This window comes from Ailuropoda melanoleuca, chromosome 13, assembly GCF_002007445.2.
Source record: "Ailuropoda melanoleuca isolate Jingjing chromosome 13, ASM200744v2, whole genome shotgun sequence".
NCBI classification, from domain to species: Eukaryota; Metazoa; Chordata; class Mammalia; order Carnivora; family Ursidae; genus Ailuropoda; species Ailuropoda melanoleuca.
Genome location: NC_048230.1, coordinates 67,879,009 through 67,895,490, shown reverse-complemented (window position 1 = coordinate 67,895,490; position 16,482 = coordinate 67,879,009). Strand labels below are relative to the sequence as shown.

General features: G+C 45.2%; 1 protein-coding gene across 1 annotated transcript in view; it reads left to right on the top strand.

Annotated features, from left to right (window-relative positions):
* The window catches only part of CNBD2 (cyclic nucleotide binding domain containing 2), a 46,765-nt gene that overhangs the window by 10,425 nt on the left and 19,858 nt on the right, over positions 1 to 16,482 (top strand). Inside the window, exons 5-8 of the mRNA XM_002916416.4 lie at positions 2,803 to 2,959; positions 3,465 to 3,616; positions 5,381 to 5,519; positions 13,089 to 13,203. Of these exons, the coding sequence (XP_002916462.1) occupies positions 2,803 to 2,959; positions 3,465 to 3,616; positions 5,381 to 5,519; positions 13,089 to 13,203 (563 nt within the window). The remainder of the gene's footprint in view (positions 1 to 2,802; positions 2,960 to 3,464; positions 3,617 to 5,380; positions 5,520 to 13,088; positions 13,204 to 16,482) is intronic.

Here is a 16,482-nt window from a genome sequence, read left to right as displayed (position 1 = left end):
AGACCCCCGGCTGAGCGCAGAGCCCCATCCAGAGCTTGATCTCACGACCCTGAGAGCATGACCTGAGCCAAAATCAAGAGTCAGACTCTTAACTGACCGAACCACCCAGGTGCCCCCACAATTTGGGTTTTAAAAGGCAATTATTAACTGTTTCTGCTGTATTTTATTTTATTTATATAAATATATATATATTTTTCAACATTTTTTTAAAGATTTTTATTTTTTTGAAAGAGAGAGAGTATGAGCAGCAGGGGGGAGGAACAGAGGGAGAGGGAGAAGCAGGCTCTCCACTGAGCAGGGAGTCCCCCCCACAGGGCTCGATTTTAGGACCCTGAGATCATGACCTGAGCCGAAGGCAGACGCTTAACTGACTGAACCCCCCAGGCGCCCCTATTTTATATATTTAAAACCTTATTCTGTGAAGACCAGATTGTCAAAGGGTCCATAACACAAAAAGTACCGTATAAATACCTTGTATGAGAGAAGTCTAAGAGGTGTGTGTGGAAATATTGCCATTTCTTGGACGAGGCAGCCTAGCAGAATATTTGAGGTAAGGCCTGTCTTGAAAATCTAGGCTGTAAGGACGCTATAGGTCTGTGCCCTGGTGTCTTCCTTCATGGAGGTCCCAGGTCCCATAATCACAACTAGCTATAGATTAAGGCCTGTTATGACCTGTGCAGGATCTGTTTACAGGCAATAAGCCTGGGAGAGGAAGGGACCCTCCAGCTGGCTTGGCCAAAGGAGATTTACAGAAGAGGTGGCATTTGATGGGTATATTTGACAAGTGGAGGTGTAGACAAGAACATTTCAGGTGGAGGGAACCATCTGCTTTGTTCTAGCCCAATAAAGAAGAGCAACTCGCCGCTGTCTTAAAGTAAGATTCCATAGGAGGCAGAATGGTGTCATGCAAAGAAAAAGAATCATGGCGGTAGAAGCTCTGGAATGTGATGCTGCATCTGCCACTCTGAGGTGTGACCTCAGGCAAGCCACTTAACCTCTCTGAGCCTCAGTGTCCTCATCCATGTAATGAGGCTACCCATACAGATTTTATGGGTTTGTGTGAGGATGAAGAGGTGGTGATTGTTAAAGCCCTCTTCAGCTAGTTGATTATTTCTGGGACTGGAAATGAGCAGATTAAACAGGGTTCTTTCAGTCACAAGGGACAGAAAACCTAGCTGTAGGGAATTCTTGGGTGGCCCGTGTATCTGAAAAGTCCTGGGATAGTTCTCCAGCTTCTGGCTCAGCCGGATTCAGGGACCCAGTACCTGTCTGTCTCTCTCCACCTCCTCACACTCCATTCTCATAAACCACCTTCTCCACCAGACTCTCTCTTGCGGCAGCAAGATGACGGATTGTCTGAGAGTCAAGAAAAGGTGTTTCCCCCAAAGTGAAGTCAGGGTGTGGTTGGTGGAAAAGGTGACCTGATGGTTGGCAGCAAAAGCCACAGATGTCTGCTACAGGAGATTTGGGGTCTAGTGCTGACTCAGGTGTGACTCAGGTGTGACCTTGCCTTCAGCAAGCCTGGGGCTCCTTAGGTCCTACTTCCCTCATCTCAGTAATGTGGATTCAGCTAGACGGTTCCTGAGGGTCTTTCCAGCTCCAGCTCCAGGAGTCTGGACTTGGGTGAGCAGTAGCTGTGCTCCCCAAAGTCTCATTTCCCAGCTGAATGTGCCTGTCTTCTCCCATCTAGTCATTGCTATCTGGGCCATCTCCTCTTTCCAGACTTTTGTGTTCCCCATTACCTTCTGGGTAAAATCCAAAGTTAGCCCAATATTTGAAGTGTCTTATGATTGCACACAGCCAAATTTCTCTCCCACTACTCCCCTGACCTACCTGTCTTCCATTTTCCCTAAGACACCATGCTTCCAGCCACCTCTGTGCCTTTGGACGCGGTGGTCTCTCTGCCTGGGGCACTCTTCCATCTCTCTGTCTACCTGGAAGACTCTAGACGCTATCCTGGAGCCTGCTCTGGCTTTCCTAAGCTGGGTTAAGTTCCCTTTCTCTATGATTCTGAAATCGCCTGCGCTTATCTCTTTCAAAGCACTTTTTTTTTTCCTTAAAGCATTTTTAAACCTTATTTAGTTCCTGTACTTGACCATAATTCTTAGGACAAAATCTGTCCTTTCTCACTCTGCCTGGTAGACACAGTTGGTATTTATTTAACTTACTGAATGAAGGAAGGAAATGAATGAATGTTGAAAGAAGTAAAATTTGAACTTACATTTGAAATGCAAAAATCTTCCCCCTCGGAGCTTAAGAACTAACTCCCAGTTTGCTCTGAACCTGGGCACCTCTACCCTAATGGTTCCCAGTTGTGTAGTGAGCTCTTGGGGATTAGAAGGCCATTTATCAATTTTTTTTTCTAGGCATGTTCATCTGTATTTTACAGACAAGAGACCCTGAGGGTCAGGGAGTGAATATGAGTGCCCAGTGCCATGCAGCTCGGGGCAGAATCAGGACTTGGATCCTGGTCTCCATCATTTAGCTACTCAGCCATTACTTTCAGGATTTGGTCATTCATTTATTCAGCTGCTGTTCACTGAGCATGTCCTGTGTGCTAAAGCAGACTGACGAAGGCTCTGTTCTCATTAAGCTTCAGTCTGATGGAGGCAGGCGACTAGGTGGATGTTAGTGGAGAGGTCAAGCTTGATGGGGGTGGGGCAGGGCTCTTGTGAGGTCTCTTCTTGTCCCAGTCTGTGCCTTCTTGCTCCCGAGCAAAGAGCCCAGCAGTGCGGAGCTCCTTGTAGCACAGCCCAGGCTCCCTGCTTGCTACCATACCTACTGGCCACTGTTTTTCCTCAGGTTTGGTCGCCGGCGCGTGATCGTCAAGAAGGGGCAGAGGGGCAACAGCTTTTATTTCATTTACCTGGGCACGGTCGCAGTGACTGCGGATGATGATGGCAGCAGCGCCTTCCTGGACACCCACCCCACGTTGTTGCACAAGGGTGACTGTTTTGGGGTAAGCACGGGGAAAGGTCTGCCTTGCTGGGGCAGGCTTGGGGGCTCAACAGGACTCGGGCTAGAACAGCCAGGCCCAGTCCTGCCTTCTCCTGTGTGTAAGTCACTGCCCTGTCGTGGGTCCCAGCGCCCTTTCCGGTCACAGGCCAATTGACTGGACTAGCTGAAGTCCCAGGCTGGTTCCTCTGTCTGTGATGTCTGAGGAACGTGTTCCCTGTATAACCCCCACAGAGACACAGTGACCCCTCAGCGAGGCCCCTCCGGCTTCCTCTGTCTGGTCTAGTCAAGCCTGTTGACTCTTTTTTCCACAAGCAGCATATTAAGAGGGAGGTGATGGGCCCCCAGAAGTGGGGAATGAGCAGGAGCACAGGGCCAGCCAGACAATCCACAGTCTGGGGAGTAGAGATTTCTGGGGGCTGATGGAAGCAGGAAAAGAGGTGGGCAAGGTTGCAGGCAGAAAGACAGAGGTAGCCTCTCACTTGCCTTTGCCCATGTCCACCCAACAGGAATTGGGCGTTTTGACTCCTTCAGTAAGGAGAGCCACCGTGGTCTGTATGGAAGAAACAGAATTCCTGGTTGTCGACAGAGAAGATTTCCTTGCGAATAAGCTGGACCAGGAATTCCAAAAGGATGCTCAGCATCAATTTGAATTTTTTAGGTACCGCCAGCATCAGCCAACATCTAACCCCTGTGTATATTTTAGATGCCTGACTGTTGTAGGCCCGGTGGGGTACAGTAAGTGCTGTTCTCTCTGCCGGGAATGCTCTTGAGGTGGGAGACACCTCTTACCAGACTTCTCCGTCTACCAAACTCCTACTATACCCTCAGGTCTCAGCTCAAACGTCCCTTCTTTGTGTGACGGTACTAACAGAATAGCTAACATGTTCTAAGCCCTTTGTACCAGCGCTTTTAACTTACCTCATTCAATCTCGTGACATTGTTTCTCTTGTTCTGTCTAGTTTACAGGTAAGGAAACCAAGCCTTAGGGTGGTGATGTACCCAGAATGTTCAATTCAGAAGTCTCTGGGCGTCACCGCCCCGCCTCCCTAACCAACCCCATCTGCCCTCACTCCAGAAGAGAGAGAGAGTGCTCCCCAATTCTTCTGCCATACCCCGTGTTTCCTTAAAGTCCCAGCCAAACTAATTCTTGATTACATAGTACCTCCTTTACAGTTTATTTGCCCCTCAGGCAGGAAGCACTTATGGTCGTGAGGGCGGAGTGGCCCTTTCGCCATGGTAATCCCCACGTTGTCATCACGCCAGGCACACGCAGGTGCTCATTGTATCACTTCTAGTTACTCGCCTTTAGGAAAATAATGGAAATCGGGTGAAGTATCTGCACCAGCCCTGAAAATACAGGTTGTGGGCTTGTGCGCTCTAGAGCAGTGCGGTGGCAGAGGGCTGTCCTGTAGGGCAGGGGAGAGTGGAGAGAGTAGGAGCTGTTAGAAGGACTGGGGCCTGCGAAGGGAGGACTTAGTCCTGCAGGGCGGAGCACTTCCTGTTTTCACACAGTGGAAATATAGGACTGAGTTGCAGTGTCAGCTCTTGGGCTTATCAACCATGTGATTGTAGATGGGTCACCTCCCTTCTCTGAATTTAGTCTTCTGCTCTGTAAAATGGGGATAATGATTCATTTCTCCCAAATCATTGTAAGGATTGAATGAGATGATCATGGAAAGTGTGGCCCAGTGGTGTTCCCTCTGTGGCGACCCTACTTTCCCTTCCTTTGTCCCCAGACCCTTCTCCTTTGGACATGGCACCAACCTTGCTCCCCCTTTGTGCCCTCGATGGAACTTAATGCCGAGTCACCCGAGTTCTGGGCTCGTGATCTGTGGGATTTGAGAAAATATGAGATGATTGTTAGCCCTGTAGGGCTGCATATGAGGAAGACAAGGCACTGAGTGGTGGCACATGAGCTCAGGGGAAGGGGTGGCACTGTGGGGTGGGCCTTCAGTCATAGCGAACAAAGGCAAAAAGAGGGGAGTCCAGATATCCCCCATTCATCAGGCACAGGACCGAGTCTTTGAAGCTAACAGGCTGGAGGAGGCTAGAGCGAGCTGCCCAAACCAAAGGGAGGGTCAGGACTGCTGGGCTAGGGGACAGGACAGCAGGTGAGCTGAAGAGGGGAACTCTCAGAGTTGCTTGGAATGAGACTAGCCTAGTGAGCACAGTGTTGGGGCATGGAGCCAGGAAGAAGCCCCTGGAGGGCAGAGTGGAAGTGAGAGAGGCTGGACTGAGGAGCAGCAGAGGGGAGGGCTGGAGGGGGTGGCACAGGGCAGGTGAGGCAACTGGAGGCCGAGTAAAATCCTCCACCTCAAGCATTTGCAAGAGTAAGATGACACGTTCCCTTTCTGGAAATTGCTGAGAGCTGGGCACCTTCCATGATGGAGGGCGATGAATTCTAAGAGGATTTTCCCCTCAGGAAGATGGATCTGTTTGAGTCGTTGTCTGATGAGAAGCTCTGGAAGCTTGTAACCCTGGGGAAGGTGGAGAAGTTCCCTTATGGGCAGCTGATCTCAAAAGACTTTGTAGAATCGTCCTCCATCATGTTTGTCAGCAAGGTAAGAGGCCTGGGATGGGGAGAGTGGGGTGGAAGCCCGGAAGGCATGTCTAGTATAATGTCCTGCGGCCACACAGGCAGGGGCTGAACCCTGTTCTGCAGCACTTCCTTTTCTGAGCGTCGTGTTCTAGCTGTAAATGGCATACCACACAGTTTGGCCTCCCTCCCTCAGAGGGTTGCTGTGAACTTTGAGACACACTGTTAATTAGAAAGAGGGCCGTGGGGGTACCTCCTTCTTGAGCTCATGTACATGCTTATTTACATACAGATGCATATTTAAATAACACATTTGGCCCTTGAATCTTAATGATGCCAGATCAGTTTTTAAAATTATAATCTTTAGGGGCATCTAGGTGGCTCAGTCACTTAAGCATCTGCTTTCAGCTCAGATCATGATCTCAGGGTCCTGGGATCGAGCCCTTAGTCTGGCTCCCTGCTCAGTGGGGAGTCTGCTTTACCCTCTCTCTCTGCCCCTCCCCCTCTTTGTGTTCTCTCTCTAATAAATAAATAAAATCTTTTAAAAAATAAATTAATATTATAATCTTTAAGTTATAGATGTGATATGACCACATTATAAAACATAGTTCTGGATAGAGGGAAGACATCACCCATGTGCTCATCACCTCAGAATAGATTTTCAGAAGTGGATTACTTGGGCGCCTGTGTGGCTCAGTCAGTTAAGCGTCTGCTTTTGGCTCAGGTCATGATCTCAGGGTCCTGGGGTAGAGTCCTGTGTGGCGCTCCTTGCTCAGCGGGGAGCCTGCTTCTCCCTCTGCCCCTCCCCCTGCTTGTGCTCATGCGCCCTCTCCCTCAAAAATGAATAAATAAAAAAAAAATCTTAAAAAAAAACCCAAATGGAATTGCTTGGATCATGTTTATGGATTTGGAACAAGTCGCTGTCCCAGAGGATCCACTTTCTCTAGCTTCCAGCGCCGCACACCTCTGCCAGGCTCACCCGTCATTCCCTCAAAACTTTTCTCATTTCATAGATGGCAACTGCTACCTCATTGGGGATTTAATTTACATTTTTCCTCATTAGTGGTGAGATTCGTCATGTTGGTTTACTACCTAAATTTTGTCTTTTGTGAATTGCTCTATGTCCTGTGCCAACCTCTCTGTTGGTTGATAATGAAAAGAGAGTCTGACATTTATTGAGTGCTTACTGGGTCCCAGATTGTGTGCTCCATGTGCTTTGTGTCATTTCAGCCTTGCAGCAGCCCAGCGCAGGCTGGTACTGCCATTATTCCCATTCGACAGAGGCGGAGACTGAGGCACAGGAAGGTTAAGTGGCTTTTCCAAGGTCACACAGTTGATGAGGGGCAGAAGCCAGGTTCAACCCAGGTCTGACTCTGAAGCTCTTCTCGGGCTGGGATTTGCAATTTGAGTCGACTTTTCTGTCATTTGTGGACTCTGCTCAATGCCTTTGTCGTTTTCATGATCATCATGACAACTGCCGTGTTTTTGAGACCCTTTGCTCTTGTGCCAGGGGTTCTACTAGCATTGGTAATTGTTTTGGTTTATTTGCACGTGGTTCGAAATTCGAAAGGTTCAAAAGACTAATGTCTCCCTCTCACCTCTTCCCACTGCCACCCAGTGCTCCTCCCGAGGGACAGTCACTGTCACCGTTTTCTTCTGTGCCTGGCCTGCATCTATTCTTTGTATATAAAGGCAAATCCATGTGTATGTTCTTTCCTTGTTTTCATAAATGGCATCATGCTGCACAGACTGTTCTGGACTTTGCCGTTTCAAGAGTATTTCTGTAGATTTTTCCATATCAGTCCAGAAAGAACCTATATATATATATATATATTTTTTTTTTTTAACCACTTGTGCAATGTTTTCCTATATGATTGTACTTGAATTTATCTAACCAGTTCCCTATTGATGGATTGGTGGCCCAGACTTTTGCTGTTTCAAGCAGGGCTTTGATGAAGAACCGTGAACATAGTACCGTTTCACCGCGAATCTGCGCCACAGCTCTATCAGGAAGGTATTATTACTCCACGTTTACAAATGAGGAGGTTGAAGTTAAGATACCTTAGGAAAGGCCACCCATCTAGTAAGTGCCGGAGCCAGGCTTCTGCCCACAAACTTTTAGTACCTCCCATACAGCTGTTGCTCCTGTCAAGCCACCAAACATTTGCTGATTTTTTGCCATGGTTGGCTCATGCTCTGGAGGGATATGAGGACAGAGAAGACTCTTTCTCTTTCCTTATATCTCTCTTCCACCAGATTCTCAGCAGATACCAAGTTATCCAGGCCAACTATGAAGTGATTAGTGCAAATTCTTCGAGTTACAAGGATTTAGGAGGGAGACCTCTCTAAAGACTGGGGGCGTTAGGAAAGGCTTCCTGGAGAAGGTGAGGAGGAGTTGACCGTTGAAGTGTTGGACCGTTAGACAGAAGGAAGGGCGGGATTGGTTGTGTGCTGGAGTTGGCTCCTACTGGCCTGTGAAAGCTGATTAAGTTTTCAGGAATTTTGCAAGACAGTAGACACAATAATTACTAAACATTAAATTATATAAACCTACGATTAAATATATTATATGGAAAACAAGGATAATAAATAATGAAAATTCGTCATTTCCTCATGACATTACTGCATTTTACTATTATCTGTGCCCTGGAGTTTATTTATGTCTGTTTTATCTATCCGGTGGTAATACTGTACAATTGTGCAAGTCTTTTCCCATCTCCGCAGTCAGTGACTTCACATTGGTAGATGAAAATTGTCCCCAGTGGGACAGTGGAAATCAGCAGACACCCTGAGCCAGGTTTTGATTTATAGCTCTGCTGATTGTCTTAAGAAAGCTATAGAGAAAATGTTTATGACACAGATTACATTTGGAAGTGGGGTGGGTCAGTAGCCATCATATTGTAAAGAGAAGAAAATTACAGAAATGTTTTGCCAGTATTTGACTGTTTATCATAGATTCATCATAGGAGTTATATCACTGATGAACCAGCAAAGTTCTAATATACTAGTGCTTAAGCTAGAGGGGGTTTCAGTTAATGAATATAATTTACACAAGGGTGAGTAGTAGTTTGCCAGGAGATTACAAACCAGACTTAATAATATTAAGTTTATTGGGAAAAGAGTGGATCGGATGCAACTTCATTTCACAAATCATGGTTGAATTTTGACTATAGATCGGCTATGGTTACAAGAACTCAGCCAAAGTCTGCAACAGCATTCTGTGAGAATCACTTGGCTATATGGAACTTCCAGGCAGTATAGTTTGTTTTGTTATTATTTATAAATTGTGTGCAGCACACCCTTTGTAAGAGTAAGATTTATAGATGTGTATACCTTTTCCCAGAGAGCCGATTATTAAACTTAACACCAGCTGGGTATTTGTGCTGTTATTCTGGGTTCAGTCCCAGAGAAGAGAGTCAAGACGAGCTAAACGTAAGCAGAAAGGGAGTTATTGTAGGATGTTGAATGGCTAACAGACCTACTGGTGATGGGGAGTCCTGAAGGAATAGACCTTAGACTGAAGGTGATCCCTGAATGACTCCAAGTCCAAGTCCAGACTGGACAGTCACAGGTGCTGCTGCTCCTGCCAAGTTCCGGAAGCCACAGCTAGAGCCACCGCCTCCATGAGCACCGTGGAGGCCTGCCGTCCAAAACCGGACCTTGCCCACGTGCATCCAGGCGGGGGACCCCAAATCACCTCCTTAGCTGCCAGGGGGCTTGGGAGATGTTTGGGAGTATATGGCTTCCAACCTGTACCCTCTAAGGGACTGGATGCACAGGATCTGACCCAGAGGGTGGTGGGGATGAGGGTGAGACCCTTGCCAGCCGCGGGGAACAGTGTGGTAAGCTTGGAGAATCCTGATGGCCATGTGAGGAGAGTGGGGAGAGCCTAGCAGAGGGAATGGTAGCAGAGAGCCCTGAAGGCCACCCTCAATACTTTGCAATCCCTTCTCCTCCCTGACATCTGCTTTCTCTTTCCTAAAATGTTGGGGTGATCACCTCCAAAGCCAAGAATGCCATGTGTCCCCAGATTTAACTCTGAGGTCTTTTGATACTGTATAGCCAGGGAAGATTGGGGGCCGGGATGATGGGGGTCAAAGTTCAAGACTTGCTTTAACCAGCACGATGATTACATCTTGACCAGCAGAACGTTCCTAGTCTGTTTCAGCCTCCACTTCTTTGTCTGTAAAGTGGGCCTTACTGACCTCCTAAAGTCTGTAAGGATGAGAGTCTAGCGCAGATTTACTTAGTTCACAGTCATCCTCGAATTCAGTGGTTCTGAGTGTTGTCGCTGGATCAGCAGCAGCAATCAGTATCACCTGGGAGCTCACTAAAAATGCAGATTCTCAGGCCTACCCAAGAGCAGTTCAATATCCAAAACTCTGTTTTGAACAGCCTTCCAGGTGATTCTGATGTGCACTAAAATTGGAGAACTCTGATTTAAGGGAAGAGGTTTTTGAGATAAGAGTAAGCATAAAGAACACTTTAGGGGGCTTCTTAGGCCAATTTCTGCCTCACCCCAGAGTCTCATTCATTAACTCCGGCAATCTGCATTTGAATAAGCACAGCTGGTGAGTCTAATGCAGGCACTCTAGAAGTTCATTCTGAGAAAAATAATACAGATGTCACAAAGTGACAGCAGGTGTGTGTGGGGGGTGGGCTAGTAGGTGAGTTGGATTTGTCCTTTACAGTGTTGTTTTTTTTTTTTAAAGATTTTATTTATCTGACAGAAAGAGAGACAGCCATCGAGAGAGGGAACACAAGCAGGGGGAGTGGGAGAGGAAGAAGCAGTCTCCCAGAAGAGGAGCCTGATTCGGGGCTCGATCCCAGAACACCAGGATCACGCCCTGAGCCAAAGGCAGACGCTTAATGACTGAGCGCCCCTGTCCTTTACAGTGTTTTATTGAAAACTGATTTAACCATTATTGTGAAGATTATAAATAAAGTTTCGGATTTCTGACTTCTTTTGAATATTCAGAAGATCAGTCAACACCAGGCTGTATTGTGAGGCAGCCCCCTCTGGCTGGGGTTGAAGAGCACCTGCCCCTTTTACAGGGACTGTTTTTTTCTCCCATTTTTATTTCCCACCAGCCCGGCTGTTGGGAGTATTCATCTGAGACTCGGTCGTCCCGGCTCCTGTAGTTCATGGATATGGCCGCTAGAGGGCAATATCAGCACTGAGTGGCCTGGGTGTCCTGGGATTCCAGGAAAGTCAGGGAAGGTCATTTCCTGGTGGCATAGAAAACATACTTAATACCCACAATTAACTCATTTGTGAACAATTCATATCATTTGGGGGCACATGGTGAAATTGTTTTCTACACAATACAGATGGGATTAAAGACCCACGAGAGACTTTCTGAGAGGAAAATATTCACCTGTGTTCCTCTGGTACCAGCAGTTCCTTGTTGATAAATGTTGCATGAATGTTGACTAAACCTCCAAGCCCAACACCTGGCATAAATAAGGGCTTATTAAATGTTTGATCCCTTCTCCTTCCTCTTCAACAGTAATCTGTCTTGAACCTTAACTGTGACGTGTCTCTTACAGTTCCTACTAAAAAAGGGTAAGGTTTTATAAAGATATGAAATAAATAAGAAAAAAATGGCATATCTGTCTTTCCTATCAGATTAGGAAAGATTAAAAGGATTGTGAAAACTCAGTTTTTGATGTAACACAAAGATACAACAAGCTCTGTTATGCACTGCTGGAGAGAGTGTAAACTATTTCTGGGAGGCAGTTTGGCAATGTGTATGGAAATTTAAAATATACATACCTAGAGGAAACAATACCAAGGGGATAGTCAAACATGGGTATTATATTAGGATAAACTAGGTTATACTGCAATTATAAGCAATCCTCAAATCTCAGTGGATTAACTAACAAAGACTCATTCTTTCATCCCACTGTGTGATCACAGCACATCAGCAGGAGGCCTTGCATTTCATGGTCCCTAGGGGACCCAGTATCTTCACCTATGCTTCTGTGGTCAATAGGACAGGGGAAAGGAATGTTGAGAATAAAGCAGTGGGTTTTAAAATTCCCAGATTATCTGAAGGAAAATGGCCAAAGCAAGTAAGAAGGCCATGTCTGATTCAAAGGAAAAAGACAATCCTGCCTTACGCTTGGGGGGAGAACTTGAGTATTTGTGAACATGACCCCTTTGAGCATAAAGACATATGTACAAGAGTATCAGTTAAAATTGCTGTCATAGAAATCTGACTGCAGTGGCTTAGTGAATGGTAATTTTGTCTTGCTGTTGAGAGTCTAGAATTAAGCAATCCAGGGCTAGAAAGCTGTTGGAGGAAGTCTTAAAGACCCCAGTCTCCTTCTAGCTTCTCCCCTAATCATCCCCAGCTTATAGCTTTCATCCTAGTGGTCACAACATAACTGTTCCACCTCTGGCCATCACATCTGAGTTTCAGGCAGAGGTAATGGGGAAGGACAACCATAAGTTTCCTAGGAGTTTTATCCATCAGTCTTCCACTTATATGTCATTAGCTGGAACTGGGTCACTGCCACCCCCACTGCAGGAGAGTTTGGGAAGGTGGTGAGTTTTATAAGTGGGGTTTTGTTGTCCTGAGCAAAAACAGAGTTATATATAATACTGACAAATTAGAAACAACTGAATATTAATCTTCAAAAATATTTTCTTAAGGTGTAACGTGTGCAATAAAGAACTCAGATCTAAACTTTACAGCATAGTGAATTGTTATATAGGTATACACCTGTGTAAGCATCACCCAAATCAAGGTGGAGATCATTTCTAGCACCCCAGAAGGCTCCCTTGTACCCTTTCCCAGACGAAACCCCCCCCCACCAAAGAGAACCACTCTTCTGACTTTGTCAGAAGATTACTTTTGCCTGTTTTTGCATTTCATATGAATGGAATCATACGATATGTGCTCTTTGTGTCTGACTTGTTTTGATCAACTATTTCTTATTTTAAATCATATGTAAGTCACGGCATACATAGAATAATATGCGATTAAAAACAATAATGTATAACCATGTTACTTGGCATGAGATGATGTCTTTGATATATTGAGTTTTATTTTTTTAAATATTTTATTTATCAGAGAGAGAGAGAGATCATGAGCAGGGGGAGGGCGAGAGGGAGAAGCAGGCTCCCTGCTGAGCAAGGTGCCCGAATGCAGGACTTGATCCCAGGACCCCAGCATCATGACCTGAGCCAAAGGCAGATACCCAACCTACTGAGCCATCCAGGCACCCGAGTGATTATTTTCTAAAGTCAGAAATTAACTGCAGAATAATTATCCAAATCAGGGAATTTAACATTGATGTAACATATAATCTGCAGTCCATAGTCAATTTCACCACTCATCCCAATAACATTCTCTATGGTGATTTTTTCCCCCAATGCCAACATTTATTTAGTTCTCATGCCTATTTAGCTATTTGAACTTATGATGAATAGATAACATTTGTTAAAAAAAAAAAAAAAAGGAACCTAAAACCACTTGCATTAAGCCAAGTAAACTGGGGTAAGATGCAATAGAGCTTATCTTCAAAGCCTGGCCTGCCCGGAGCCTCAGGGGTTAGCCCTTTTGTTTGTGTCCCTTGATGTTTCCAGGGCAGCTGTGAAGTGCTGCGTCTCATAGACCTTGGGACCTCGCCTTTCTACTACAAGTGGATCTGGCAGCATCTGGATCTGCTCTACGACAGACCTCTGAAGACCCACCTCAATGGTAACTGGCAGCTGCGCACAGCAGGGGGCGCCTGGGCCCTTCTGCTTCCAGTTCCGGCCCGTAGACTCAGACATCCAGAGCTAGAAAGGCCCGGCAGGATGTCTGGTTTGATCCCCTCTTTTCCCAGCTGTGGAAACGTGGCCCACATGACCCCACCCGGTGAGGCTCTTGCCCACCCTCCAGCTCCTCCTTTTTCAACTTTCCGTTTGTGTCAGCTGCTCCTGGGGAGAGGGGTGGAAGGAGCCCAGAGCTTGACAGAGCTGGGTTTGAATCTCACTGCTTAGCTGGGTGACTCTGGTGAGTACTTAAAGCCTCTGGGTCTGGTTTGTTACGGCAGTGGAGTGGCTGGGAGCACAGGCCCAGGAGCCCAACTGCTTGCATTTGAATCCAGGGTCCCTCTCTTCCTAGCTGTGTGATACTGGGCAAGTGACCATGTCCCCGTGCCATCAGTGCCCTCAGATGGTCCCTACCTCATAGACTTGTTATGAAATGGAGCAAACGAATGCAGAAGCTCTTAGAACCTCACCTGGATAGTGTTCTGTAGTAGATGTTTGTCGTCTTTGTCCTACAGGTTATAAGGGAGGCTGAACCAGCTTGTGTGTGTCCAGGGCCTATGCACAGGCACACAGGAAATATCCCTTCTCTTCTCCTGTCAATTCTTTTTTTCTCTTTTCCGCTGCCAATCCGCCAGAGAAAAAGCTGCATCCCATAACATTTTTTTACCCAATTTTTTTCTTCGTTGTGGCAAAATACACGTAGCATAAAATTTACTGTCTTAACCATTTTTAAACATACAGTTCGATGGTATTAAATATATTCATAATATTGGACAGCCATCAACACCATCCATTTCCTAACCTTTTTTTCATTTTGTAAAATGGAAGCTGTATCCCTATTAGACAGTAGCTAACCATTTCCTCCTCCCCCTAGCCTCTGGCAACCACCATGCTACCATCTATCTTTATGATTTTGACTACTGTACCTCATATAATTGGAAGCATACAGTATTTGTCTTTTTGTGATTGGCTTATTTCACTTTGCATAATGTCCTCAAGGTTCATCCTATTGTAGATGTGTCAGGATTTCCTTCCTTTTGAAGCCTGAATAATATTCTGTTGTGTGTAATATCACATTTTGTTTATCCATTTATCCATTGATGGACGCTTGAGAACTTCCACATTTTAGCTATAGTGACTAAAATGCTGCTATGAGTATGGGTGTATAGTTATCTTGGGCCCCAGTTTCCCTTTGAATATATACCCAGAAATGGACTTGCTGGATCATATGCTAATTCTGTTTTTAATTTATTTAGGGAATTGCCATACTGTTTTCCACAGGGACTGTGCCATTTTACATTCCCGCCAACAGGGCACATGGGTTCCAATCTTTCCTCATCCTCATCAGTGCTTGTTATGTTCTGTTTGTTATGATGCTTTTGCCCTGTGTTTTCTTCTTTTTTTGTAAGTGGGCTCCACATCAAGCATGGAGCCCAATGCGGGGCTTGAACTCAGGACCCTGAGATCAAGACCTGAGCTGAGATTAAGAGTTGGATGTTTAACAGACTGCCACCCAGGTGCCCCGAGCCCTGTTTTCTTCTAGGAGTTTTATAGTTTTAGGCCTTACATTTAGGTCTTTGATCCATTTTGAGTTAATTTTTATATGTGGTGTGAGGTAAGGGTCTAACTTCATTCTTGGGCATGTGGGTGTTCAGTTTTCCCAGCACCATTTGTTGAAAAGACTGCTCTTACCCCATTGAAGTCTTAGCACCCTGGTCTAAAATCATTTGACTATATCTCTGAGGGTTTATCTCTGGGGTCTTTATTTTATTCTTTTGGTATACGTTTGTCTTTATGCCAATACTACACTGCTTTGATTACTATAGTTTTCTAGTAAGTTTTGAAATCAGGAAGTGTAAGTCCTTCTATTTTGTTCCTTTACAAGATTGTTTTGGTTATCTGGCATCCCTTGAGATTTCATATGAATTTTTGGATGGATTTTTCTATTTCTGCAAAAAAGTCAGTGGGATTTTGATAGGGATTGCATTGAATCCATAGCTCACCTTGAGTGGTATTGACATTTTAACAGTAGTGAGTCTTCCAATCCATGAACATGGGATGTGTTTCCATTTATTATGCCTTGATCTTCAGAGTTCTTTATTTGTGCAGCTCTCTGCTCTCGGGTACTCTGCTCTGTGAACTCTAACTGCCTTGTCTTCTCCAGACTCTCAGTTCTGTCTCATCAATTCAGGGGAATTTCTGGGCTCCCCCTGGGTTCCCTCTTCCTGCAACATGGCTCAGAAAACCTCCAGGCAGTAACCTGGGGCAATAGTAAAGCTTACCCCATTTGTTTTCTATCTTGCGGGGATGATTTCTTCATGGTCTGATGTCCAATGCCTCATACATTTATCCCAGTTTTTTTAGTAGTTTTAGATGGGAGGGTAAGTCTAGTCCCTGTTAGTCTATTTGGCTGGAAAAAGAAGTATGGATCTGTGTTTCTTTTTCTTTCTTTTTTTAGATCTGTGTTTCTTTTTTTTTTTTTTTAAAGATTTTATTTATTTATTTGACAGAGATAGACAGCCAGCGAGAGAGGGAACACAAGCAGGGGGAGTGGGAGAGGAAGAAGCAGGCTCACAGCAGAGGAGCCTGACGTGGGGCTCGATCCCATAACGCCGGGATCACGCCCTGAGCCGAAGGCAGACGCTTAACCGCTGTGCCACCCAGGCGCCCCTAGATCTGTGTTTCTTAATAGCTGAGTTTTATCCTACTGTATGTGTATGCCATAATCAGTTAAAGCAATGACCTTTTACAGATATTTTGGGTTATTTCCAGTTTTTCAGTATTATCCTGCTGTGGTGAATTTCATGGTGTGTTTATCTTTGTATACTTGTACAAGGAAACTTTGGATAAATTCTTAGAATTACTGAATCAAGTAATCAATCCAATGCATACTGGCCATGCACACTTAAAATATTGATAGATATTGACAAAAAAGCCTTCCAAAAAGGTTTACTCAGGGCTTTTTATATGTGCTCTGTTAATTTAGACCTACTCTTTATAGACTTTGAATTTATTTTTATTAACATTAATTTTAATAGTTGATTCTAACAGTATAAAAAATAGATTTATTTTTTATTTTTATTTATTTATTTATTTTAAAGATTATTTATTTATTTATTTATTCGACAGAGATAGAGACAGCCAGTGAGAGAGGGAACACAAGCAGGGGGAGTGGGAGAGGAAGAAGCAGGCTCATAGCAGAAGAGCCTGATGTGGGGCTCGA